This window comes from Cyrtonyx montezumae, unplaced genomic scaffold, assembly GCF_038088225.1.
Source record: "Cyrtonyx montezumae isolate F1298 unplaced genomic scaffold, pur_monq_1.0 scaffold_5, whole genome shotgun sequence".
Taxonomy (NCBI): domain Eukaryota; kingdom Metazoa; phylum Chordata; class Aves; order Galliformes; family Odontophoridae; genus Cyrtonyx; species Cyrtonyx montezumae.
The window spans coordinates 16,330,001-16,351,761 of NW_027072056.1; the positions used below are offsets into that span (position 1 = coordinate 16,330,001).

Genomic DNA, 21,761 nt, shown 5'->3' on the forward strand with positions numbered 1-21,761 from the left:
CTGCTTGAGCAAATCACAACTGCTGGCACCTAAGCACCTCCTGGTAAGCTCTAGTCCTTTGGCTACATCCCAAAATGTTCTTCGTATTAGAAGTATTGTTAGCAATTTACATTGTGACTTTGTGAAAGGATCGGGCACAGTCACATCAATCATTAGTATGTAACTGATACAACCCATGGCTAAGAGGAAAAAACATGAAGCTAAATTTACTATAAGTATGCAGTTCATGTTAGCACTGAAAGGACCATTGAAGTAAGAAGCTAAATGAGTACTTAGAGAAATATCACCATTACATTCAAGCTTAGCTTAGGGCAAATGTCACCATACACTCAGTTCTTAAGTCAGAATGTGTCTACTCCTGTCAACACCCTTTCTATACAAGTATGGAGGTACACATGGGGATTTAAGCCAAAAGTTACGTAAATTTAACAACACAGGCCAAACAAGAGCACATCTCCTAGCAGATGAGTTGTATAAATAACAGGAAAATCCATCAAATTGTTCAATAAATTCCCATGAGGATGTCTTAGAAATTGTTTGGGTTTTATGTATTTTTTTTTCAAGGAAGGTAACAGTAGTGCACATTCCCTATATATCAAATAAAGATACATTAACAGCAAACCAAAATGAGTTGTGTAAAAAACACACAGATTTGGAAAACAAGAGAACCTCCACTACTGAAAATGCATTAATGACTTTATTGTCCATACCTTCTCCCTTCATCTCATCTTCCTAAAGAGAAGGAAAGCGAACCTTACAAACTTACTCTATGTTGCTCCTATAATATACAACAGTACCCACCCCTAGGCAGCTCAGTGTTTCTTTTGTTTTTAATGATACGAGGAAACAAATAATGTTTCACAAAGTCAGAAATGAAAACTAAGCTTACCTTTGCACTGCTGCACCTGGAAATGCTCTCTGGGCTTGGCTGTGTCCCCTCGTTTAAAATTCATGCACCTGCCTTGGAAGGGAGCTGCAGCACACCTGTGGTGGTAACTGACACTGAAGCTAGGGCACTTCTTTACGCCAGAATAGAGCCCTTAACCAGAAAGTATCATCCTGTGTGGGTCTGCAGTTCTCCAAACTGCTTGTTATGCACCATTTCAGTGCCAATTGACAAGGTTCTGCTCCTCAGTGGACACTTCCTTGGGGACAATGAAGTTACACACTACAGGTAGACACAAGGTAAAACTTTGTCAGTCATAAAGCTGAGAAGCTCTCTTCACAAAAGGATTAGGACTCCTTCACCTCTTTTGAGTCCAAGACTAGAATGAATAGGTACTTCTTTTTCATCAGTAGTATCGTAAGCATAAGCTCAAAGAAGACAAAAAACCAAAAACACCCACAACCCCAAACTTGCACTGTGCACTCTGTTATGAACTGTGACACGCCGTGTTACACCTTTGCCATCTTGGAGGACAAGTTCACATCTTGTTTTACGTGTGATGCACAGAGATGCACCTCCCTGTGCAAAGGACGCAGTAAGACACTTCCGATGGAGGTCCACGAAGGCAGTCTGTGATGAACCAGCACAAAAGCTACAAAACCATCTGCTAACTCCTCAGAAGAATGCTTAATGCCAAGAGAAAAGCTTTTACAAACCCACAGGTGAGGACTGTCCCTGCATCCTCCTGCAACTCAGAGCTTTCTTCTCCTCCCTCCCCTGACTTCTGTACTCTGCTGTTTTCCTTGCTGGCTGACAATGCTGATATTTCATCCTGAGCTGGGAGAGGAGCAGATTCTGAGGTACACCTGAATACACAGTGTGCAAAGGCCTCAACGCTGCAATGATTTCCATACAGGGAAGCCTAAGAAATGAGATCTTTGTTTGAGGATTCACAACTCATTAGGGCAGTGCAAATAACAGCTTTGCTCTTTCCGTTTCTCTGCTACAAGTGGCATGAGCATTAGTACTCAGTATACTCAGTTTCACAGTACAGAGAACTGTCAGCACCAATACAGGTGGAATACAAATTTCAGGAAGGAGGGCTGACGAGTACAACTACGTGTTGCGTAACAATTCATCTTAATATTTCTGTACAGACTGTTCACAAAATCAAGTTTCAGCAGTTGGTGCTTTCAGAGTGAGGCTGGATAGGGCTCTGAGCACCCTGATCTGCGCCGGGTGTCCGAGTTCATTGAGGGAAGTTGGACCTCGTGGCCTTTAAGGGTCCCTTCCAACTCAAATGGTTCATCTTGCCGTGAACATGAACCTGCACGCCCTGCTGTAACCATCTGCACCAGCTGTGCACGGCCATCCAGGACGTGGTGTCTTTCCCATCGCCGTCGCCACTGCAGAAGCGCACCACCGCCCGCCCCCCTGCGCTCACGTGTACTGCTTGGGGTCCATAAACACTCCGCGCGTGTCAAGGAGCATCAGCGGGTGCCACTTTTTTCTCCCGGGGGAGGAATGCGGTGACACACCTTTGCTTCACGCCCACGTCCACGCCAGACACCATTTTGTCCGACCGCCCCTATGCCGCCGTGTGTCACACCGCAACGACGCGGAACGGAGCGCCGCGGGAACGCTCAGCCGCCGCCATCCCACCACCATCGCGGCCAACCGCGCTCCTGCCGACGCCCAAACGGTCCGTGTCCCCGTTTGTAGCTATCCTCGGCCGTCAAACACCGAGCGCGCCCAAAAGGAGCAGCGGGACGGGGCAGGGACTGAGGAGCACATTGAGGAGCACGCAGCACCGGCAGCGCGCCACAGTTCGCGCGCAATAGCAGCACAGGGGCGGAACTCAGCAGCACGAGACAGCCCCGCCCCGCGCCGCTTTACGGCAGCTGTCGCACCGTGCCGTGCCGCGGGCTGGGCAGTGCGGGGCCATGGTGAGTGATGCGCGGGGCGCTCCGCAGCGCGGCCTCGTGCCGTGAGGGCTGCCTGTCCCGGCAGCGCAGCCGTTTCCCCGCCCGGCCCGGCTCCGCAGGCCGCCCTTCTTTCCTTTCCCTCTGGTAACCGGGCGCTCCGTTTCCCCGCAGGCCGGAACCGTGGTGGCGGTCGGGCTGACCATCGCGGCGGCGGGCTTCGCAGGTGCGTGGGGGCGGTGCCCACTCGGGGCTGCGGGAGATCGGCACGGGAAGGGGCAGAGCTCTTTTACGTCCGAGAAGATCGCTGCTCCGCATTCGGGTAACGTCGGTGGCGCTGAAATGCCCCATCTCTGTGACGCGTTCTACGCTGATTTCTTTTAAGGTCGTTATGCGCTGAGAGCTATGAAGCAAATGGAGCCCCAGGTGAAGCAGGTGCTGCAGAACCTGCCCAAAGCGGTACGTTCATCAGTAGCATCTCATCGGCAAGCGGCTGCAGGCTGCTGCCTCCACACAGCGTTGTGCATTCTGGAACTGGATGCAGTTTTATTACTAAGATCAATCTCTGACTCTGGTGGTGACTAATCTGGGGTGTAGTTGGTGGGCACTGCTGCTGGTAGGTGGGCAGTTAGACTTGGTAATCTTAGAGGACTTTTCCAGCATTCACGATTCTGTTCTAATAGAGAAGATGTTCTGGTGAGTTTAAGTGCCCACCGACACAACAAAAATGGAATTTCTTCCTCCTGAGTGCAAAAGAAGCTGCCCAATGCTGTTACAGAGCGAAGCTCAGCAGCCGCTAGGGCAGTCAGAGCTGATAAAGTTAAACTTGTATAATCTTTGTGTTTAAAACTAACACGTTTTTCCTTTCAGGACTTCAGTGGTTATTACAGAGGTGGATTTGAACCCAAAATGACTAAACGAGAAGCAGCCTTAATACTAGGAGTGAGGTAAAAGGAAATTAATTATAAACGACAGGTAAAAAGGATATTCCTTGCTCACGTCCTATGCCCACTTTCCCCAGGTAATGCCACTACCAAGCCAGGAAATACAGACACTTCTCTTGATTTTTCTGTGCTTAGTTGGGTTTTCTGTTGGATGCACCTAAAGCTAACTGGTTAGGCTCCGTTACATCCCTAAGTCCCAGACACGTTCAAAAGCCAGACACAGGCCCTGGTACACGCACTATTTCCTACGCTTGGCACTGGTTCTGTATGGGGAGCACAGCTGTGGTTGCTGTCAGTTCTGGTGATGTCACTGTGAAGGTGCTGTACACACGTAAGGTAAACCCATGGCTTATTGTCAGGCGTCCTGCAGATGAGTGTGCTACCTGTCCTTGCCAAAGCTTAAACTTATGTCAGTTTATCTAATAACATACAGGCTAAGAACTGTTTTTTCCTTTGAAGGTAGCTTCCAAATGGGAAATTTGTGTACTAAGAGTGAAAATAAATAAAGAGCCTCTCGGATGTTGTCCCAGTAAAAATGTTACAATGTAGTTTTGTTTGTTTTCAACTCTATTCAAGTTCAGGATGAATTCACACCAGTGCTTGAGACAGCCTGTCAGGGGTAGACGTGGGACTGCGAGGTCGCTCACTGCTTCTGCTGGATGCTCTAATTCTCTTAGGTTCCAGCAGGAGCTAAATAGCAAAATCTCCAGATGTGTGTGAATGCTCCCCAGTACGTTACACTGCTGGAGCACGTCCTCTGGGGGAGGAGGTATTTTGCAAAAACCCTAGGGACCCTCTCCAGGACGTACATGCTAATATGTAAGTCAAAGAGCTTATGGATAGGCAAAATGCTTGCTTGTTTGAAAAATCTTGTAACAGAGCTGGGGAGCGTAGCAGGTTCCTCGAGTGAGTTTTTCTCTGTTTTTTAAATCAGCCCTACAGCCAACAGGAGTAAAATCAGAGAAGCTCATAGACGAATCATGCTTCTGAATCATCCAGATAAAGGTAAGTAAAAGTAATTCATATTGATCAACTAATACGTGTTTTTAACCCTTGGAGAGAACCGTGTGGAAGTGACGTGAATGCTTCAGCTACTAAATAAAAAAGCACAAAAAACTGATTGTAAAAAGAAGTATTTAGGCCACCTAAATTTGTATGATTTTGGAAGATGTTTTTGTGTTTGAATGTTTTAAAATAAGCAGAATGATTCAGCAGGTCAGCTTGTTGTTTGCTGTATCTGTCCTTACTTAAAAAAAGGTAAAATGGCTTCCTTAAAGGGACTTCATTACTTCTACGCACCAAAACCCCAAATAATCTTGGGATAGTTAACATCTAGCAGAACTTACTTCAAAAGTGACTGTACTGAATACATGCAAAACCTAAAAATAGCTATTCAGAGACTGAAAACATCTTCACAATCTAAACAGTTAAGCATCAAGTAAAAGTAATAGACTTAAGTCTAGTACCTACCAAGTGCAGATGCACTATAGATCTTTGTAGCTCAGTATCAGTTACAATTACAGTGCGTTTACACTGTGGACAACCTAAAGTATTTTCATTGAGCTGTCTGTATCATGGTTAAATGCTGAACTAGGTCATCAGTGGAGCAGCAGTTCCTAGCCTAGTTCTAAAATGGGGGGGTGAAATTTATCTGCAGAGGGTTGTTTGGAATACACAAGTGTTAAAACTAACTTCTTTTTACAAAGTCACTAATGATCAGTTCATTTATTAAAATGATTAAAAACTGAACTTCGTTAACTGAAAGGCAACCTACCAAGAATGACTTGCCTGTGCACCTGGCTACTGCAGTCTCTCTAAACTACATATGGCTTCAGTCATGATGCAGTTTGTTCTTTAACCTGAGTGTCTTTCACGCTGCATTCACACTTCTTTCTTGTGTACTGCAGCACTAGTGACCACCCACAAAGAAAATACCTTCTTCATCTGATGTGACACAAGGTTATCTTTCTTCTAGGTGGTTCTCCATATGTAGCAGCCAAAATCAATGAAGCTAAAGATTTACTGGAAGACCAAGCTAAAAAATGAATTGGAGATAAAATCTGAGGGTCTGCTTGTATAAATGATTGTTTCTTATAGACAGCTTAAGGCAAGTACTAATCTCAATCAGTGACTTAATACAAATGAGGCTGGAAAAATGAAGCAGGAGAGCTACTGTGTGCTCACCTCTTAGTCACTTCTGGGGAAATGTGGGAGGGAGTGAAGCTTAAAATTGTTTTTTCAGAGCTGTTCTTTAGTAAGCGATTAAAGCTGCCACTCAAAAGTATTTTCCACATAAAAGAGCAGTAGTTTGGCTTGGCCAAGTCTTCCTGCATGTTATCTGATGCTGACATGCTGTTACCTAATTTTTGTTAAACTAGTTAACAGCTGAAATTCATGCTGCTATTCTGTGCTGTGCCAAAGTTAGCATGATGAAAGAGTGTGGGGAGAGGGGGGTAGAAAAAAAACAGTAATTACTCAACAGAAAGCTATAGGAGAGAGATGTGGTTGGTTTTGGATGAAGAAATAAAGTATAAGAAACTGAACATACTCAGTTGGTGGTTCAGCTTCTTAACTGTTACTGAGGGATCTGGATGCTCCAGATTTTCCAGTAGCTTTCAATTCTTAATGAATTCTGTAGCTAAAAGCTACGAACTTGTAGTCAGTACTGCACAGTTGTATATGTTATCTTACGCTACAAAGCAAACTCCCTTGAGTGATGAGAGGCCCTGCAGAGATCTAAATACCCTGGAGCATTGGATGATCATCTGCTTGAAGCCTAAGGGAAAATGCTGTGTGCCACATGTGGGACAGCAATGCTGGACACAGGTACATAGTGGGAGATGAGCAGCTGAAGGGCAGCTCAGCATGTGGGAACCTAGTGCCAGGTGCCTGCACACTCACCAGTGTGCAAACTGCATTGTGGGGGCTGTTAAAACCCACACATTAAACAGGCAATAGCTAGGCAGTCCAAAGCGGTGATAATTTCTCTTTAATGTTGCTGTGGCCTCACCTGGAATACTGTGTGCAGTTCTGGGTTCCACAACATAAAAAAGGATGTTAGGGTCCTTGAAAGCATCCAGAGGGCAGCAAAGCTGATAGAGCTGGAAGCATGTCTGGTGAGAAGTGAGGCCACCTGGGTTTGGTCTGGAGAAAAGGAGGCCAAGACATGACCTTGCTGCTCTATGCAGCTCCCTGAGAAGAAAAAACAGAAGGAGGTGCTGTTTCTTCTGCCCAGAAACCAATGTCATAATGTGAAGCAACAGCACAAAGCTCCAGGGGGAGCCTCAAATGGACCCTAAGACAGTTTTCTTTACTGTGAGGGTTATGAGACACCGGGCCAGGCTTCCTAATGAGGTGGTCAATGAATGCTGCCTGGCACGAGGCACCTGGACAACATCCTGGAATCTGAGTGAGGCTAACCAAAAAATGTGGTCAGGCAGTTGCTGAGGTTTGTAGGACCCTTCTGACTGGACTACATTACTCTACTTGCATAAACCATTTGAGATACCTGAGCAAAACACCAGCAGCTGTCCTTGGTGTCTGAACTGGGACCACAGAGTCTTCTCATGCTCCAAGAATCTTTCAAGCCTTTCTACAACTATGGCAAAACTGTACAACATACGTAATGGTTAATACTGTCTGCTCATAAATACAACACATTTTAGAGCTTTAATCTTTCTACAACTGCCACCGTTTTAGTAAGTAGTTTAAGAAGCATCACACTCTGTGTGAACTTCAGTTTCTATGTAGCTCCACTGCTGCAGATTAATCCTAGGCCAGGTAGTGATATCAGAACAGTACAGAAAGCTTATGTGCCTTCTCATTAGCGTACCAGAATCAGAAACAAGCATTACATATTAAGTGTTTAGAACCCACAGAAGATAAGGATACTTTGCTTTACTACAGAACTTAAAGCAGGATTAAAAATAACCACACACCTACAAGAAGGGCATGCAGCAGCTTCACAAAATGTATCTTTCAAGGCCTACATGGAATAAAAGCGACTGAAGTTCTTTACTGCCACATAACTAACTGTTGTTAAACGTGCTTCCTCCCCCCCGTGGCTACCATTATCCTCCTTTCTTACACTTCTATGTTTGCTTCAGTTGTAATGATTTAACAGTTTGTTCTCCAGGAGACTTTAGCATTAACACAGTCATATCAAACTGCACACACCCTTCAATGAAATGAATACCTGAAAACTTAGATGTTTTCTTCTCTATCTGTATGAAGTACAACACCTGGATACACACACACGAAAGGCACACACTGCAGTACTTTTGTCTTCTCTCACTTTTTGCCAAATCAGGTAAGATAGTGTTTCTTCTATCAGTAAAGCCGTCAGCACTGTGAAATTGTTCTGTTTATTATGACTCCTTACTTCCCAGCTCTTTTTTCACATGCTTCTGCTTTGTTGCTCCTGCTCACGTGCAAGAAAAGACTTGTTAGCATGTTATTCTTTTAGCTTCTCAAAAACTACACCTACTTCAGTTCCTATATATGTTAGTCAGGTTATGCAATTCTTTAACATCGGTCTCTTTTTAGATACATTAACTGATGCTTTACATTATCACTTTAATGCAAGGTTGAAGTTAGCACGTTAGACAACTCTTATAGAAGAGTTAAGAGGTTCAAGCTGCCTGGCAGGTAAGTTGCAGTGGTTAGTTAACAGCTTGAAAACCTGAAGTCGATAGCAACTTAAATGTGATAGAAACAGTCAACAGATGGAAGATCAAAGTTTATTTTCTTTTACTACCAGCATACAAAAAAAACATATTGCACATCAAACAACCAAAACAAAAATAAAAATACTCTACTAAGGACTAACATATGTAGTTTATACAGAATAAACTTTCTGGAAATTGATCTTTTCAGTAGTTCAGGTTATGTCTTAATGGACATGACTAATTCAGCTTAGTGTTAACTAAAGCTATGTTTGATTTTTAAATACTGTACAGTTTAATAAATAAACCAAACAAAGCCTCAATGTAGAACAGTCACTGCCAATGTCACCCAGTATCCCTGCAGATTATGAGAATTTAACAAATGTATTCCAGTGGTCTGCAGATTTTTCCTCTACATACAGCATTTAAAAAACATGTATTAAAACAGACCAGTTTCCAGACTAAACTAATGGAGAAATTACATTTCAGTGCAAAATATTTTAGACTGCATTTCTTTCTAGTATTCCTCAGGTGAAGAAGTGGTTGCATATTATTAAAAATGTAACAAAAGCAGCTAATGCTTTCATAAAGAGTATTATGTTAGGGATCCCCCTCACATCTTTGCCGTATTTTGAAAACAAAATAACATTTCCTATAGCCAGCAATTTTGTTTATTTAAATGTTACATATACTATCTCAAGGCACATCTGATGATATATTTATAACACAGTAGGTGTCAAAGTATGTTTAACATATGATTTCTTCAGGATCCCTCCCCTTTCTGTATTCCAAAATGGAGGAACTGAAAGTGCGGTGTCAAGACTGGCGATCCATATTCTATCTTTGGCAAGCTTATACAAGCACTATTTTAAATGTAATGTAGAAGAACTGTAAACTAGGAACTTCAGTTTATGAAACACCATTCAGCACTGCTTCTTCCTGATTATTTCCCTCCTCCTGAACAGTAACTTTCTTTTCATCAGGGCTGTGCTGTAACTTAGAAGGCTCATCCACAGCAGGTGTAGCAGGACCATTCACTGCCTTTTCAGAGGGGCTGTTTTCATCAATTGTATCTTTTGTCTTAAAAAAAAAAACAACAACAGAATAACATTACAAGAATCTGCAAAAACATACAATGTCAATTGTACAAATGACAACAGTCAATTTCCCTCTGGCACACACAACACTTCAACAGGAAACCCCTGCTGTTTACCTGCACCTAGTCTATCATTCACAGCATCTTAACCTTTACCTTGTCATTTATACAGTGCTTCTGTATTGGAAACTTAGGAGAAAGCCACACTAGTTTTTCCAAGCCAAGGAAGTAGTTAATTGAACACATGAGTTTATACCCAATTTTGAGATCAGACTAGAGCAAGACTGGACTGTTCATTGCAAACTAATGGACCTCACTTTGCTCAATACAACAATAAACTGCAGCAGTAATTTCAATGTCATCTCAGAAGTAAAGGATTCTGGTTTTGAAAAATTATTTTTATGACACACTTATGCCACTGTGTTCCATTCAGAACAGATTTCAAATGCACACTTTCTGTGCTGCCAGTTCTTTCTACAATAGCCTGCACAGGTCACTAAACTTGCTACCACCCCTCCTGTATTTATAAACTGTTTTAAGGATTATTCTCAAGACTCATCCAGTGAGATGAGTGCTCATTTTCACATTTTGTCATGCAATGCTACAGTACTGAAGTATGTTACAATACATGACGTCCTTTAAGCATTGCAGCGATTACTGAAATCTGCACTGATAATTCTCGTAAGTTACTGCTCTGAGCTGTTTACTCTGAACCAATTTTGCATTCATTTTACTCAATGAAAATGATGTAAATCAAGCACTCTACTGTTTTCCTGCAAGGGAAAAGGAGATGTACATTTAAAATCCTCTTACCGCTTCCTTCTTGGTTTTGGTTAGCGTCTCCTTCGGAGGGTTTCTCTGTCTACTCTGAGATTCAGCTCGTGATATATAATCAGCTACTGTTACTGTTCAAGGAAAAAAAAAATTAGTGATGCTCATATTAGATACTTAATTTAGCATTAAAACTTCACACCCTTATCCTGCACAGTCACACTATCACTGGGAGCTATCTCACAAAAGGCCTTCGCTCTTGCAGGTTATCAACTACATAGCAAGGATCAGTTCTTTTATGTTAACAAGTGAAATTTTCACCAAAATCTGTGGTAGCTGGTGATGATCTGCAAGCAGAATCTTGACTTCTATTAATAAAGTAATTTTCTGGCCTGATTGTACCTTTTATCTGAAAAGAAGGGATTTCTACACCTGACTTCAGGAGATCAAGACTGCAGGCTCTTTAGATCATTTATTTTTTACTGCAACTTTACTATCTTCAGTAGCGATGAATTTCACACTAATAAAATGAATGCAGGTTAAAATACAAAATGAACTGGGGGAGGAGGTTCAGAGTATGTTATCACTTACGACAGAGCAGCATTCAAACCTCTGTTACTTCCATGAAGCAACCAATGAGAACTCACCCTCCTGGTACTCAAAAGGCAATCCACCTCTGGCTCGTGGGCAGGTGGGCAATGCTGTGTGTACAGGTGCTCGAGGTGGCTCTGTATGAGCGAGCCTGTACTCAAAAGCAGGACGGCCATGCTCGCACTGCTACGGCTACACTTACTGGATGCTGGCCAGGGGTTCTCTGACCTCCTTTCTTCTTACCACCTCAGCACATGTTCTTGTAGCTTGGTTTTGTCTTATCCCGCCCTCTCATAACCACAATTGAGAGTCAATTCTATTTTTTGGAATATACAGCACTACAAATTTAAATATACATTTGTATCTGATGAGCTAAAGCATATTAGAGTTGGCAAGCATTATGTACTAACAGTACAGTCGATTATATTTAGTATACCATGCATTCAGGTGAACTATTTCCTGGGTTTGTAAGTGGCTGTGTAGGAAACCTGTTATCAGCAGAGCAAGTGTAACAAGTTCTGTTACATTAACTAGGCTCTTAACTGGGTCCCTGTGTTACTGCTGGACTGGGTGAGTTTCTGTATAAGAAGACTTCTCTAAGTGACGCTCTGTACCTGACTGCAGTACAAAGATGAAGCATGTTTTACACACAATGTAAAACAACAATTCTTAATCATCACTTATGCAGTAGGAACCCAGGAAGTACAGCAGCAAAAAACAACGACTGAAGCACTCTCCTAGAGTTTAGGAGGAAAGAGCTCCTCCTTTCCATTCCGTTCTCTACAGACATACTGAATATATACCATGATTAAAGTAGAGCATTTGTCACAAAGAGTAACGACCAATGCTCCTAGATCAGATTTAAAAATATTTATTACTTAAATTGGAAATGGTATTCCGAATGAAGAAATCAGCAGGAAAAAAAATAATGAGAACTTCCTTGGGATTTGGTTTTGTTCCTAGAATACTTGCATTCAGAGAAATGCCCTGTTCTGCAGACGCCACTCAGCTCTTCCAACCCTTCAGGAGCTGCATCGCTTTGTTACCAAACTACAGAATGCTGAGAAGTGTGACAGATTACTTTTTATTCTCTTTGGCTTTAATTATTGTGAAGCAGCAACTTTTTTTCTTCTAAATGCAATACTGTACGAGCACCACAGATAGACAAAAAACAAATGTGGGTGATGTTCTGAGCCTGTCAATCTGGAAGACCTTCTGCTACTACCCCTAAGGCACGCAGGTACAAGCATTCTGTGAACAGGGCGTTACACTGAGATCAGCTAGTTCACCTTGAACATCTCAGGTGTTAGTACACACAAAAGAAGTGCAACAAGCCACAACAACAAAAACTGAAAACATGCAATTTCATTTAAATTCCTCCTCCGTCCCACCCTCAATTTGTGAATGGCTTAACAATGCTCACAAAAGCTGAAGACTGACAGCAGAAGTTTGAATCAAGCTCTGGACTGGCAGCTACCATGCAGGTTCCCTCGCAGAGCTCTGCCAGGGCACCTACAGCCTGCCATTCCACCTCTGCTCCTCAGCCAGTGCTGAAAAGGTTGTGTCACATTCAATGCAAGTGTGCAGACGCAAGTGAGTGCAGATCATGAACTTTCATTTATGTCTCGATCCTGGACTACCGAAGTCAACAGAGGACTGGCTGTTGACTTCAATGAGAACTGGATCAGAATCTTCAATTGTATTTCCAAGCAAAAAGTTAGACATTATAAATTAGTTCCATTAGACAGATTAAGAACTTTTAAAAGTTCTCCTAAGAAACATCTTTCATCTTTATCTGGTAGTCTTATTAGTTATTAACCTTTGCATATTATGCAGCTATATGTAGAACAGCAGACACAACATTCTCTCATGCTTTCGACCTGAGAATACCCACAGCTTCACTCGAATTACCTGGCTGTCTATCTTCTGCCTGACCCCTGAAGCGACGCCTGCGGCTACGATTGCGTCGCTGGGGTTTTTTGTCACTATCATCTGCAATTGCAAAGTTTACCATGAACTATTTCTGATGAAAAAATATTCTTCAGCAGTTTCAGCATGGAGCATTTAAAATTGCTTCTGTTAAAAAAGACAGGCTAAGAAACAGGCTAAGTAAGACAGGCTGAAAGAACAACATATTTATATTGAAAGCATACACAACGAAGTAAATGCTAGATTTTACTATTTTGCTTCTGGCTCATGAAAACATTTAGGCATATGCTTAATGACCTCAGGTTTAATTTATTAAGTAACCATATGTCAGATTTTAGCCACAACCACAAAGTAAGTTTTTTTTTCTATACTATTAAGCAACAAATTATATTCTCATCCCAATATGTATCAAAGAGAATTTACTGCAAGAAAGTATTTAAGCAGAAACTGGGTAGAGATGAATTAACAGCTGCTTAAGCAGCTTTCCTACCCTGACACTGAGGTAACGGAGGACAGACAGAACGCTGATCTATAACAGCACCGTGTTTCTATGAAAACAGCAGTACAAACAGGAAACAAAGTTAGTCTTTGGTATCTCCATCAGATAGGTTTTACAAAAGAGGCATATGAAAGAGCATATGAACGTACTAATGGAGCTCAGTAAACAAGAGATTTCATGGCAGAGCCATGGAGGTAGAAGTCTTCCTTTAATCAGACAGCAACCTTTAACAGAACAAAGACTCTTCACTAATAAAAATGAAAACTACACTAACATGGGTAACACTTTCTTTCTTACAAACTTGTTCCGGGACTATCAGCTAGCCGTTTACATACCTAAACCATTCTCATTAACAGAAGCTGTATCAGACTCTGTCATTCCATCCATGAGAACAGCATCTTCATCAGTCCTCCGCCTGCGTGACCTCCTGCGACGATTGCTACTGTGGTGAGATTCACTGGCATCAGTATCCACAGTCTGGTCCGACTCTGTATTATCAAGTAAGCTGTAAGGGTTGCTGTCCGGGTCTTTAAGCACTAAACAAACAAGAAGTTTTGATTTAAGATGCTGCGGTTAGACACATTTCATCACCCAGGCTGGCTTCAATTGGTGGTTCCAAACATTAAGCAATCTACAGTCCTGCACCTCCTGGCTCCTCTCTGACATTATCATCCAACAACACATTCTGAGACATCACTGCGTGGCACTTACATTTACTGCATCACAAAGACTTTAAGGGAACATTTACAGAACTTTTTACTTAAAGGTGTTAACGTGTAAAATATACCTTTCATGTCATTAGCTTGATGGTAATGCTAACACTACTGAAGTGCTGCAAATTATATTTCATCAGAATCTGACCGAGCTAACTTTTAATTCCTTCATTCCTTCTCTCCTTTATGACAAGCTTAACTCAAAAGGCAACCAAATTTGTGACTTTTAATGATGTCATTATTACCTGTCTACAGTAGAGGAAGGAAATGAAGATCACTATGAGCAGAAAATGATGAACAGAAATCTAATGACAGTGCAGGATAAAATATCACAGAGCTTCACTGAAATACCAATTATTAATATTACAGTGTAAATGGGGAGTGTTCAGAAGTACTGAAAGGCCAGAGAGGAAAAGACGAGGAACAAAAAGTAACTCCAAGCACATCTGAGATAGAGTACCAGAGCTAATGGATGACTTGCCACCACGAGGTCCGCCACGTCCACGGCCTCCAGATACACTGCGCCCGCGTCCTCCAGGACGTCGTCTATTGTCACGCTGATGTCTGCTTTCTCTGTCGTCTTCTCCTGCCAAGGACCAGTCACTAAGTTCATCTTTTCTCTCAGATTCTGTTTCAGAGGGATTAGAGAGCTCAGAGTTTGTACCTTGTACAAGAAGGAAAAGAAAATTGGAAGTGAATATGAAATTTGAGATCGTACTCTGGTTTCAGATTCTCAACCAGCAGGCTTAGCTGTATATATTTTATACATACATACAAAAATATATTAATTCAGAATAAACTCTATACAAAAAGATGCAAGTTCACAAATAAATAAAAACACTTAAATGTGCACAAATAAAAAACATACATCTTAAGCTACGTAAGTACTATGCTTCTTAAGTTTGTTTGCAATAAGATGAGAAATAAGGGCTCTATGATGACTCAAACCACAATTTCTGTATCTGGATAAATCAAGGACTGAATGCTATTTGCTGTGTACACACTGCAGGCATTCGATGCAGTTTCTAGGCAACTTCTCTGAAATTCCCAAGGACAACTTCACCACCTTACAGCTAATGGTTGTTGCTAGGCAACCCTTTCTGGCTGCGGTAATGCTGCTTGAACAATTTAGCTGTTTATAATAAATATGGCTTATAATTTCCCTTTGTTTCTGAGCTAACCAAACCTGCACAGGTTTTCACTAAACAATTAAACACCTACCATTCATTTTAAGCATCGGGAACTCTCCCTACCAACAATTTTGGAATGAAGATATTCAGACTCCTATGGCTCTAACATGCAATTCTTGCCATTTTGCAGCAAAAAAACCTCACACGTTGCCAAGTGAAAGCCTGAACGTTGTGCGCATACAAACAAACTGATCCTTTACATTTCATTCAGACAGTCCATCAGGGAAGAGTAAATAACACAAGCATTCCCACCAGAACTAACCCGACCAACATGCCACAACCAGCCAGGATGATCAGCGACTGATGGTGCGACTCAAAGAACCGCTCTCATTTTGTAACGGGAGTGAGTGACACACAGATCATCAACACGAATTGATGATGTCACTGAGAAATTTTTCCCCTCCTTTTCACTAAGCCAAGTACGTATTTCTGTGAAATATGCCCACATTCAGGTGAAGACACTCAATTTGGGCAGATGCTGCTGAATGAGAAGGGAACATGCATGCCTGTAAAGAAGCGAGCAGCAGCTCCTGGCTAATTCTAAAATCCATCAAGTTACCTCACTACCTTCAGTAAATCCAGAGACGTTCTGGCCAAAAAGAAAACTCCCAAGTAAACTTTACCTTGTATCTACCTAGAATTACTTCACTTAAATTTTCACAAACACATTCATCAAGTGGTCATGATCACAGACATCACAGACCAGCTTTCTCTGTTTGTTTTTGGGTCAAGATCTCACCAGACTTCACTTTGCTCATCTTTTTCCAGTTTAAAACTTAAATATAGCAAAAATGCAAATCCAAGCAGGTTTTCTGAGCCATGTGAAAAATAAGATGGCAGTTCTGAATTTGTAACCCTGCCTTTACTAAACACTCGACATGCAAAGAAGCCTCAAAAAAGTTATGGATTCAGAAGCATGCTGAGGATTCACTCAATAGCTGCTTAGAGTTTAAAACCCCAACTCACCGTAACCAGATGTGTAACTGGGGCCTCTGCGGCCTCTCCCTCTTCCGCTGTAGGATCTGGAACCTTGTACTGAGGACAGGGTACTCTCATCAGTTGTGTAACCCTTTTCTTTTTCGGGAACTCTAGCAGAGGAAGGTCTGAAACCCATACCAATCTGACGCAGTTGTTCATCAATCTGGAGCCTTTCCAGCCTTAGTTGTTCTACCTCCTACAGAAATGGAAACACCACATTTCAGATAAAGAAACATTATTTCTCCCTACAAAATACCACTGTCCCTTCAGCCACATTTAAATACTTTTTAAGACAAGTACTACTCTTAACTGAGCTTCACCCCACTTTTTTGAGTCAACTTGCAAAAGAAAACTGACAATGTAACGTAATTCAAACTAACAAATTATTTCTGTAACATCACACCACAACTCCACACGAAGAGAACTATTTTAAGTGGTTGAGTGCTTCTGTGCTACTCAGAGCTACAAATTCCATCCTGCACCAACACAGCATTAACCTCTGAACAACAGAACACGAACGTAGAGAAAGCAATCACGCATTACTTCTCAGATGCCACTTAACACAGCATTCTTTGCAGTCCAGTTCTTTCAGAACCAACAGTACTAAGCAGCCACAAATGCATTTTAAGAGCCCTAAATAACACTGACATGCAAGGGGAGGGTTCAGGGCACCAACCTCAAATCCCCATCTACAGACCAGCTGCAAACCCTTCTGAAGTTGTTATTCGGGTATTTAGATACCCCAACAGAAATTTCCTCTACACCTTATTTTTCCCCTCTGCAATACACTTACCTTCAGATATGCAATGTGGTATTCTAGAAGAACCTGGACGTTTCCAATGCTTTCCTTAGTACCCACAAATACAAATGGTACCATTCCCTACAGAAACAAAACACAAAACCTTGCTTTCAAGAAAAACATTATCATCAAAATAATACTTTGTGTTTTATTTATAAAAGCAATTTGAATGATAACTGAATCTTACACTGGAAAGACACACTAGAAATAGCTCACAGATCGAGATCAGGGCTTATTTGCTAAGGACTTCAGACTGTCATAGTGTTCCAAGCACCCTATTCTATCAGCTGCGTAACTTGAAATACAGTTTCTATGTAGCACTGGCTGCCCCCTGCAACACAACTACTGCACATGTTTCTGTCACAGCAGCTGTGCGTAGAGGCATCCACAGACTCCTGAAAAGTGCCCAGTGGTTAACTATGCCAACTTACCATGATGAAGCACCTTTAGACTATTTTATTTCACTTGTTTTCATATATTGAAAAGTATATCGATCCCAAATTAGCTTTTCCAGTGTTAACAGTTACACAGATACACTGTACATAGGAGAAAGGGATTTTTTTTGCTCCTGAAGCAAGTACTTCTCTCAAGTTGTTCCATGCAAGAATGATTGCACAATGCCATTCTGAAAAGACCTACGAACTATTTTCTACAGCTATAGAAAGCTGCAGGATGGGCTTTGTTAAACAACCCACAGGCACAGTGCTATCACAGAAGCCATGGTTTCATAACATGGACAACATCACCATTATTGGTTGGCTGTGTAAAACAAGCACACGTAGGCCATGAAGTCTAAAGTTATAAACTGAATAATGGAACTGAGATGGAACAGTAAAAACACTCCACAGCTGTAAGGCTCCACACTGCTGCAGGAATGTTCACTCTGCACATGTTTTCCCATATTTTGAATCATTTCAGAAAGGAAATAATTTATTTCAAAATAAAAATGTAATCATAGGAAGGAATGAAGTACTCACATCTTCACGAGGCAGTTTATTTTCATTATCTCCTTCAATCCTCACCCTGACGACTCCAGACTTGTCTACAATCTCCTGAATCACTTTTCCATTTTTTCCAATAACTTTTCCTTCACAGAGCAAGAACAGTTATTTTGGACCAGTGTACAAAATACATGGAACAGGTTTTTATGTACCAAGAACTGTGACACTTAACTCCCTTCGCCTTCTACTTTTTTTTCCCAAGATTTTTCTCATGTCAAATACGTAAATGAGAACTGTGCTCAAAGAGAAACAGGACAGAACTGCAGGAATTATGTTTGAACTGTATGCACTGACAAAGATCACAAGTTCCAAACAGAACCAGAGCAACAATGAATCGACAACTCTTGAAATCGCATATTTTAAATCTATTTATCGAAATCATTTCATCATACTCTCCCTGATAGGGAGTGATGACATCAGAGCTGTCCTGAGTCATTCTTGCAACTCAGATCTGGCACTTCCATTTTGGAATTTACTTTCAGAATATCTACACAGTTAATTTATCAAATAATTTGTTTGCACTGCTAGAACCTCAGCTTCAAACAGCACCATTAAATGATATCGTACAAGTCTGAAACAGCAAAACTTAAACATTTCAAGTGTTAAAATAACATGCAGTTTCTTGACATTTCCCTGATGTGCAAAGTTATAAAAGAGGGATCACTTTCTATTTAAATGGAAAATTAAATAATGTACCAGCACCTAGTTTCTATGCTCGCCATGCTCAGCATGCTCCCTTTCCACAAGTTACAAAGTATTACATACCAACAAGATTCCTGGGAACCTGAATAAAATCCTCCACAAATTCCAAGTAACTTCTTGCCTTTTTTACTGCATCAGCAGTCTGAAAATGAATTTAAAAAAAAATGCAATACGTTAAAAATAAAACCCTACAGCAGCATTTGTAAGCCTCCAAAAGAGTAAACATTTTCAAAACCAAAATGAATGTGGTCCTGGCCACGCCTCAGTCAAGCAGCTCTGTAAGACATGACACCATCACTGGTTCCTGGGAAGAACTTCCACCACTACCCTCCTAGAGTTTCAGTATGAAATGATGGAAATTAAGTGACAATAAATCTCTACAGACACTGCAAAAAGGAATAAACCACACAAAATTACCAACACTGAAAGTACAGTCAGCATCTAGTCAGCACTGATGCTCCAGCCCTTTCATCTGCCATCGTTTACGCAGCACTGGAGGCTCCTGGATCTTTGTTATATTTAACCAAGTCCTAGAAGAACCTAACTTCCACAAACCCACAATTCTGGCATTGGTAAAAATGCTAAGGAGAGAAACACAGGCAGTATGGATTTCAAGAAGAAACAAGCAATGAAGCATGAAAGAAGAGACAAACAGGAAGCAGCTCAGGAAGCAGAGCTATTTGCATGCTCAAAGGAGCAGACAGAACCACCACCATCAACGTGCAGTACCAATTTTAACGCTCAGTGAACTCTCCAAGGAGGACACGATTCACTGCCTCAGAGCTGCGATAATCACTTCTTCTCCAGATAAAGAAGGAGCAGTGACTGGTGTCACACAAACAGCCACACTGAGGAAACATCCACCAGGGACTGCAGCTCTCCAGTACACCCACAGCGTATGTATGCTTCGCCACAGACACTCCAACTTCTACACAGCTCCAACCCATGTGACTCATTCACACCCCAACATGAGACAGCACAGAATGTGGACATGGGTACATCCCCACAGGCAGTAACTCATCAGAGGAAAGAATGACCACATATACATGTGTAGAAAATACACTTCCGAGAAGTCCAGTGAGCAGGAACCATGTCAGAACTTCTGAGTACAGAGTACATGTTCATTTCTGCTTTGTTACTTCATACAGTCCCCCAGATAATCCAGACACATCCATGTTACTTGCAAAGCATTTAACAGAGAGATTAAAAGCAGGATGTTTCCCTAAACCCAGCATGATTCCTAATATTTTTGGAGCATCACAGTTTTAAACCAAAGTGCAAAACAAGAAGCGCATGGCTGCAGATTTTGAAGAAAACGTTCCTTAACACAGCTGCTAAGACAGACAGACCCTCACATCTATCATAACGGTGGAGCCACCTCGAGTGCCTCATCATCATTTCCAAGAGCAGGGTTCTGGAAGCTCCTCCAGGATGCTGGTAGCTCTGTCAGATGTTCCTGAACAGGTAAAACTACATCTGTGCATCATTTGAGAAGCCCAGAGCCATGCAGGTAAGTGTTTCCTAAGTCACAGCAAGGAACTGTTTTTTTCTGTTGAGATGGATCCCCCCTCCCCCCCCAAAAAAAAAATTAATTAAAAAGTACATTATTCTCCTACTTTAAATCAGAGTTGATGAAATGGTCCTAAAGAACAGCCTTCTCTCCAAAGCAAAAATAACAACTAAGTCTCCTGAAAAAGCCTTGCTATGCTTCCATCCTGATGCATGGTTAACATAACATCTAGGTATCTCATAACTGGTGCAATAGGGAAGAAGCTCAAGAATTCCACATGCAATTCAGTTTTACCAGTAAGGAAGCTCTAAGACAAACTTCCGTTTCAGATGAAGCACTCTCCTTCAGAGGAACCAAATTATTCCAGAAGCACAGATAACCCTACTCACTACCTGAGCTGTTAAGTTCACAGTACTGCAGTTTCTGTGCATCACAATCGAGGAGCTCAGTCAGAAGGTGGAGGGCCTAGGAACCTCAGTGACTTTGACTTGGTCTGCCAGGCTTTTCTTCACTTCCAGGAAGGACAATGCTGGTGCTATCAGAAGGCACTTGTGAGATTGAAAGCACATCAGGTAAGAGACATATACAAACGGAATCTAACTCAGGGCAAACCAGCAGCACTTTGCCTAACCCTCAATTAGCTGGTCAGAATAAAACCAGCATTAAATGGCCAAATTACATTTAGGCATATATGTGTTTCCTTGTATTTGACTTGGCTAGACAACCTAATACCACAGATTAAAAAAAAAATCACAAATTAGCAAGCTGGTGGCAGCAGGAGGGCACCAATGAGAACAGCACAGGAAGCCTAAAAAAAATATATATATTCCATCAACTAAGATAGCAATCAACAATACCTCTCTCAGATTGACTGACAGAAGTGGCACAGCTACCCTACATCTGTGCAACAGCACTCAGACTTACTAGGACAGAACACGCCTTATGGAAACCAGCACTGCAATGAAGTCTTGTGTTTCACCTACACGTAAAACGAGCTGCCACACTGCAAATATCACACGGACATCCAAATAAGTGCTGAGCAATTCCCAGTTTAACTCTGGTTAAAGCTCTCACCACTCTGAATGCAGACAGAGAAAATGCTTATCAGATGGCATGTGAAGGTTCTCCCTTACCTCTCCATAGATTCTGAAAGTACCAGTGTCCTCCTCAAGTTCAATTGCAGTAACTCCTGGAACCTTCCTGGCTTGCTGTATGTTACTGCCATGGGTTCCAATAGCAAGTCCCATTAAATCTTCTCTGACTACAAATTCCTCATGAAATGCTGCTGCAAGCTGCTTCGTGCACTGAAGGAAAGAAGAAAATAAGGCTCATTTGCATGCCTTCAACACAATGCACAGTTACTGCTTCAAGCAACAGGAATTTCAGCTATTGCTTACTTCTAAATGTTTTGTAGCTTCTTCATTTCTTGACATAAGCATAAGTTTGGTGCGAATGCTGCGCAGATGCATGTCACTCAGTATATTCACTCTCTTCACTGTTGCTTCACTGGCAGACTACAGAAAAGAAAAAGGTCATTAAGTTCCATTTTTTAGGGAAGATCACATT

The 21,761-nt window shown here is 41.8% G+C and overlaps 2 protein-coding genes across 7 annotated transcripts in view; one reads left to right on the forward strand and one right to left on the reverse strand.

Moving 5' to 3' along the window:
* Positions 1 to 2,950: 2,950 nt before the first annotated feature.
* DNAJC19 (DnaJ heat shock protein family (Hsp40) member C19) lies at positions 2,951 to 5,800 on the forward strand. Its single transcript, XM_065747967.1, has 5 exons — positions 2,951 to 3,034; positions 3,194 to 3,267; positions 3,679 to 3,755; positions 4,687 to 4,757; positions 5,728 to 5,800. Exons 2-5 carry the CDS (start codon positions 3,214 to 3,216, stop codon positions 5,796 to 5,798), a joined length of 273 nt encoding a protein of 90 aa, XP_065604039.1. The 5' UTR covers positions 2,951 to 3,034; positions 3,194 to 3,213; the 3' UTR covers positions 5,799 to 5,800.
* A 2,677-nt stretch (positions 5,801 to 8,477) lies between these two features.
* The window catches only part of FXR1 (FMR1 autosomal homolog 1), a 30,088-nt gene continuing 16,804 nt past the window's right edge, over positions 8,478 to 21,761 (reverse strand). The window contains exons 7-18 of one of the 6 annotated variants that reach the window (XM_065748361.1): positions 21,593 to 21,709; positions 21,329 to 21,499; positions 18,749 to 18,827; positions 17,960 to 18,069; positions 16,977 to 17,063; positions 16,322 to 16,379; positions 16,172 to 16,240; positions 14,476 to 14,643; positions 13,638 to 13,838; positions 12,786 to 12,866; positions 10,326 to 10,417; positions 8,478 to 9,496 (exon numbers count right to left, since the gene is read on the reverse strand). In XM_065748361.1, the coding sequence (XP_065604433.1) occupies positions 9,326 to 9,496; positions 10,326 to 10,417; positions 12,786 to 12,866; positions 13,638 to 13,838; positions 14,476 to 14,643; positions 16,172 to 16,240; positions 16,322 to 16,379; positions 16,977 to 17,063; positions 17,960 to 18,069; positions 18,749 to 18,827; positions 21,329 to 21,499; positions 21,593 to 21,709 (1,404 nt within the window). In that variant the 3' untranslated portion in view covers positions 8,478 to 9,325. Of the gene's footprint in view, positions 9,497 to 10,325; positions 10,418 to 12,785; positions 12,867 to 13,637; positions 13,839 to 14,475; positions 14,680 to 16,171; positions 16,380 to 16,976; positions 17,064 to 17,959; positions 18,070 to 18,748; positions 18,828 to 21,328; positions 21,500 to 21,592; positions 21,710 to 21,761 lie in introns of all 6 variants that reach the window. The other 5 variants (XM_065748360.1, XM_065748357.1, XM_065748362.1 and 2 more) reach the window with 5 other exon arrangements.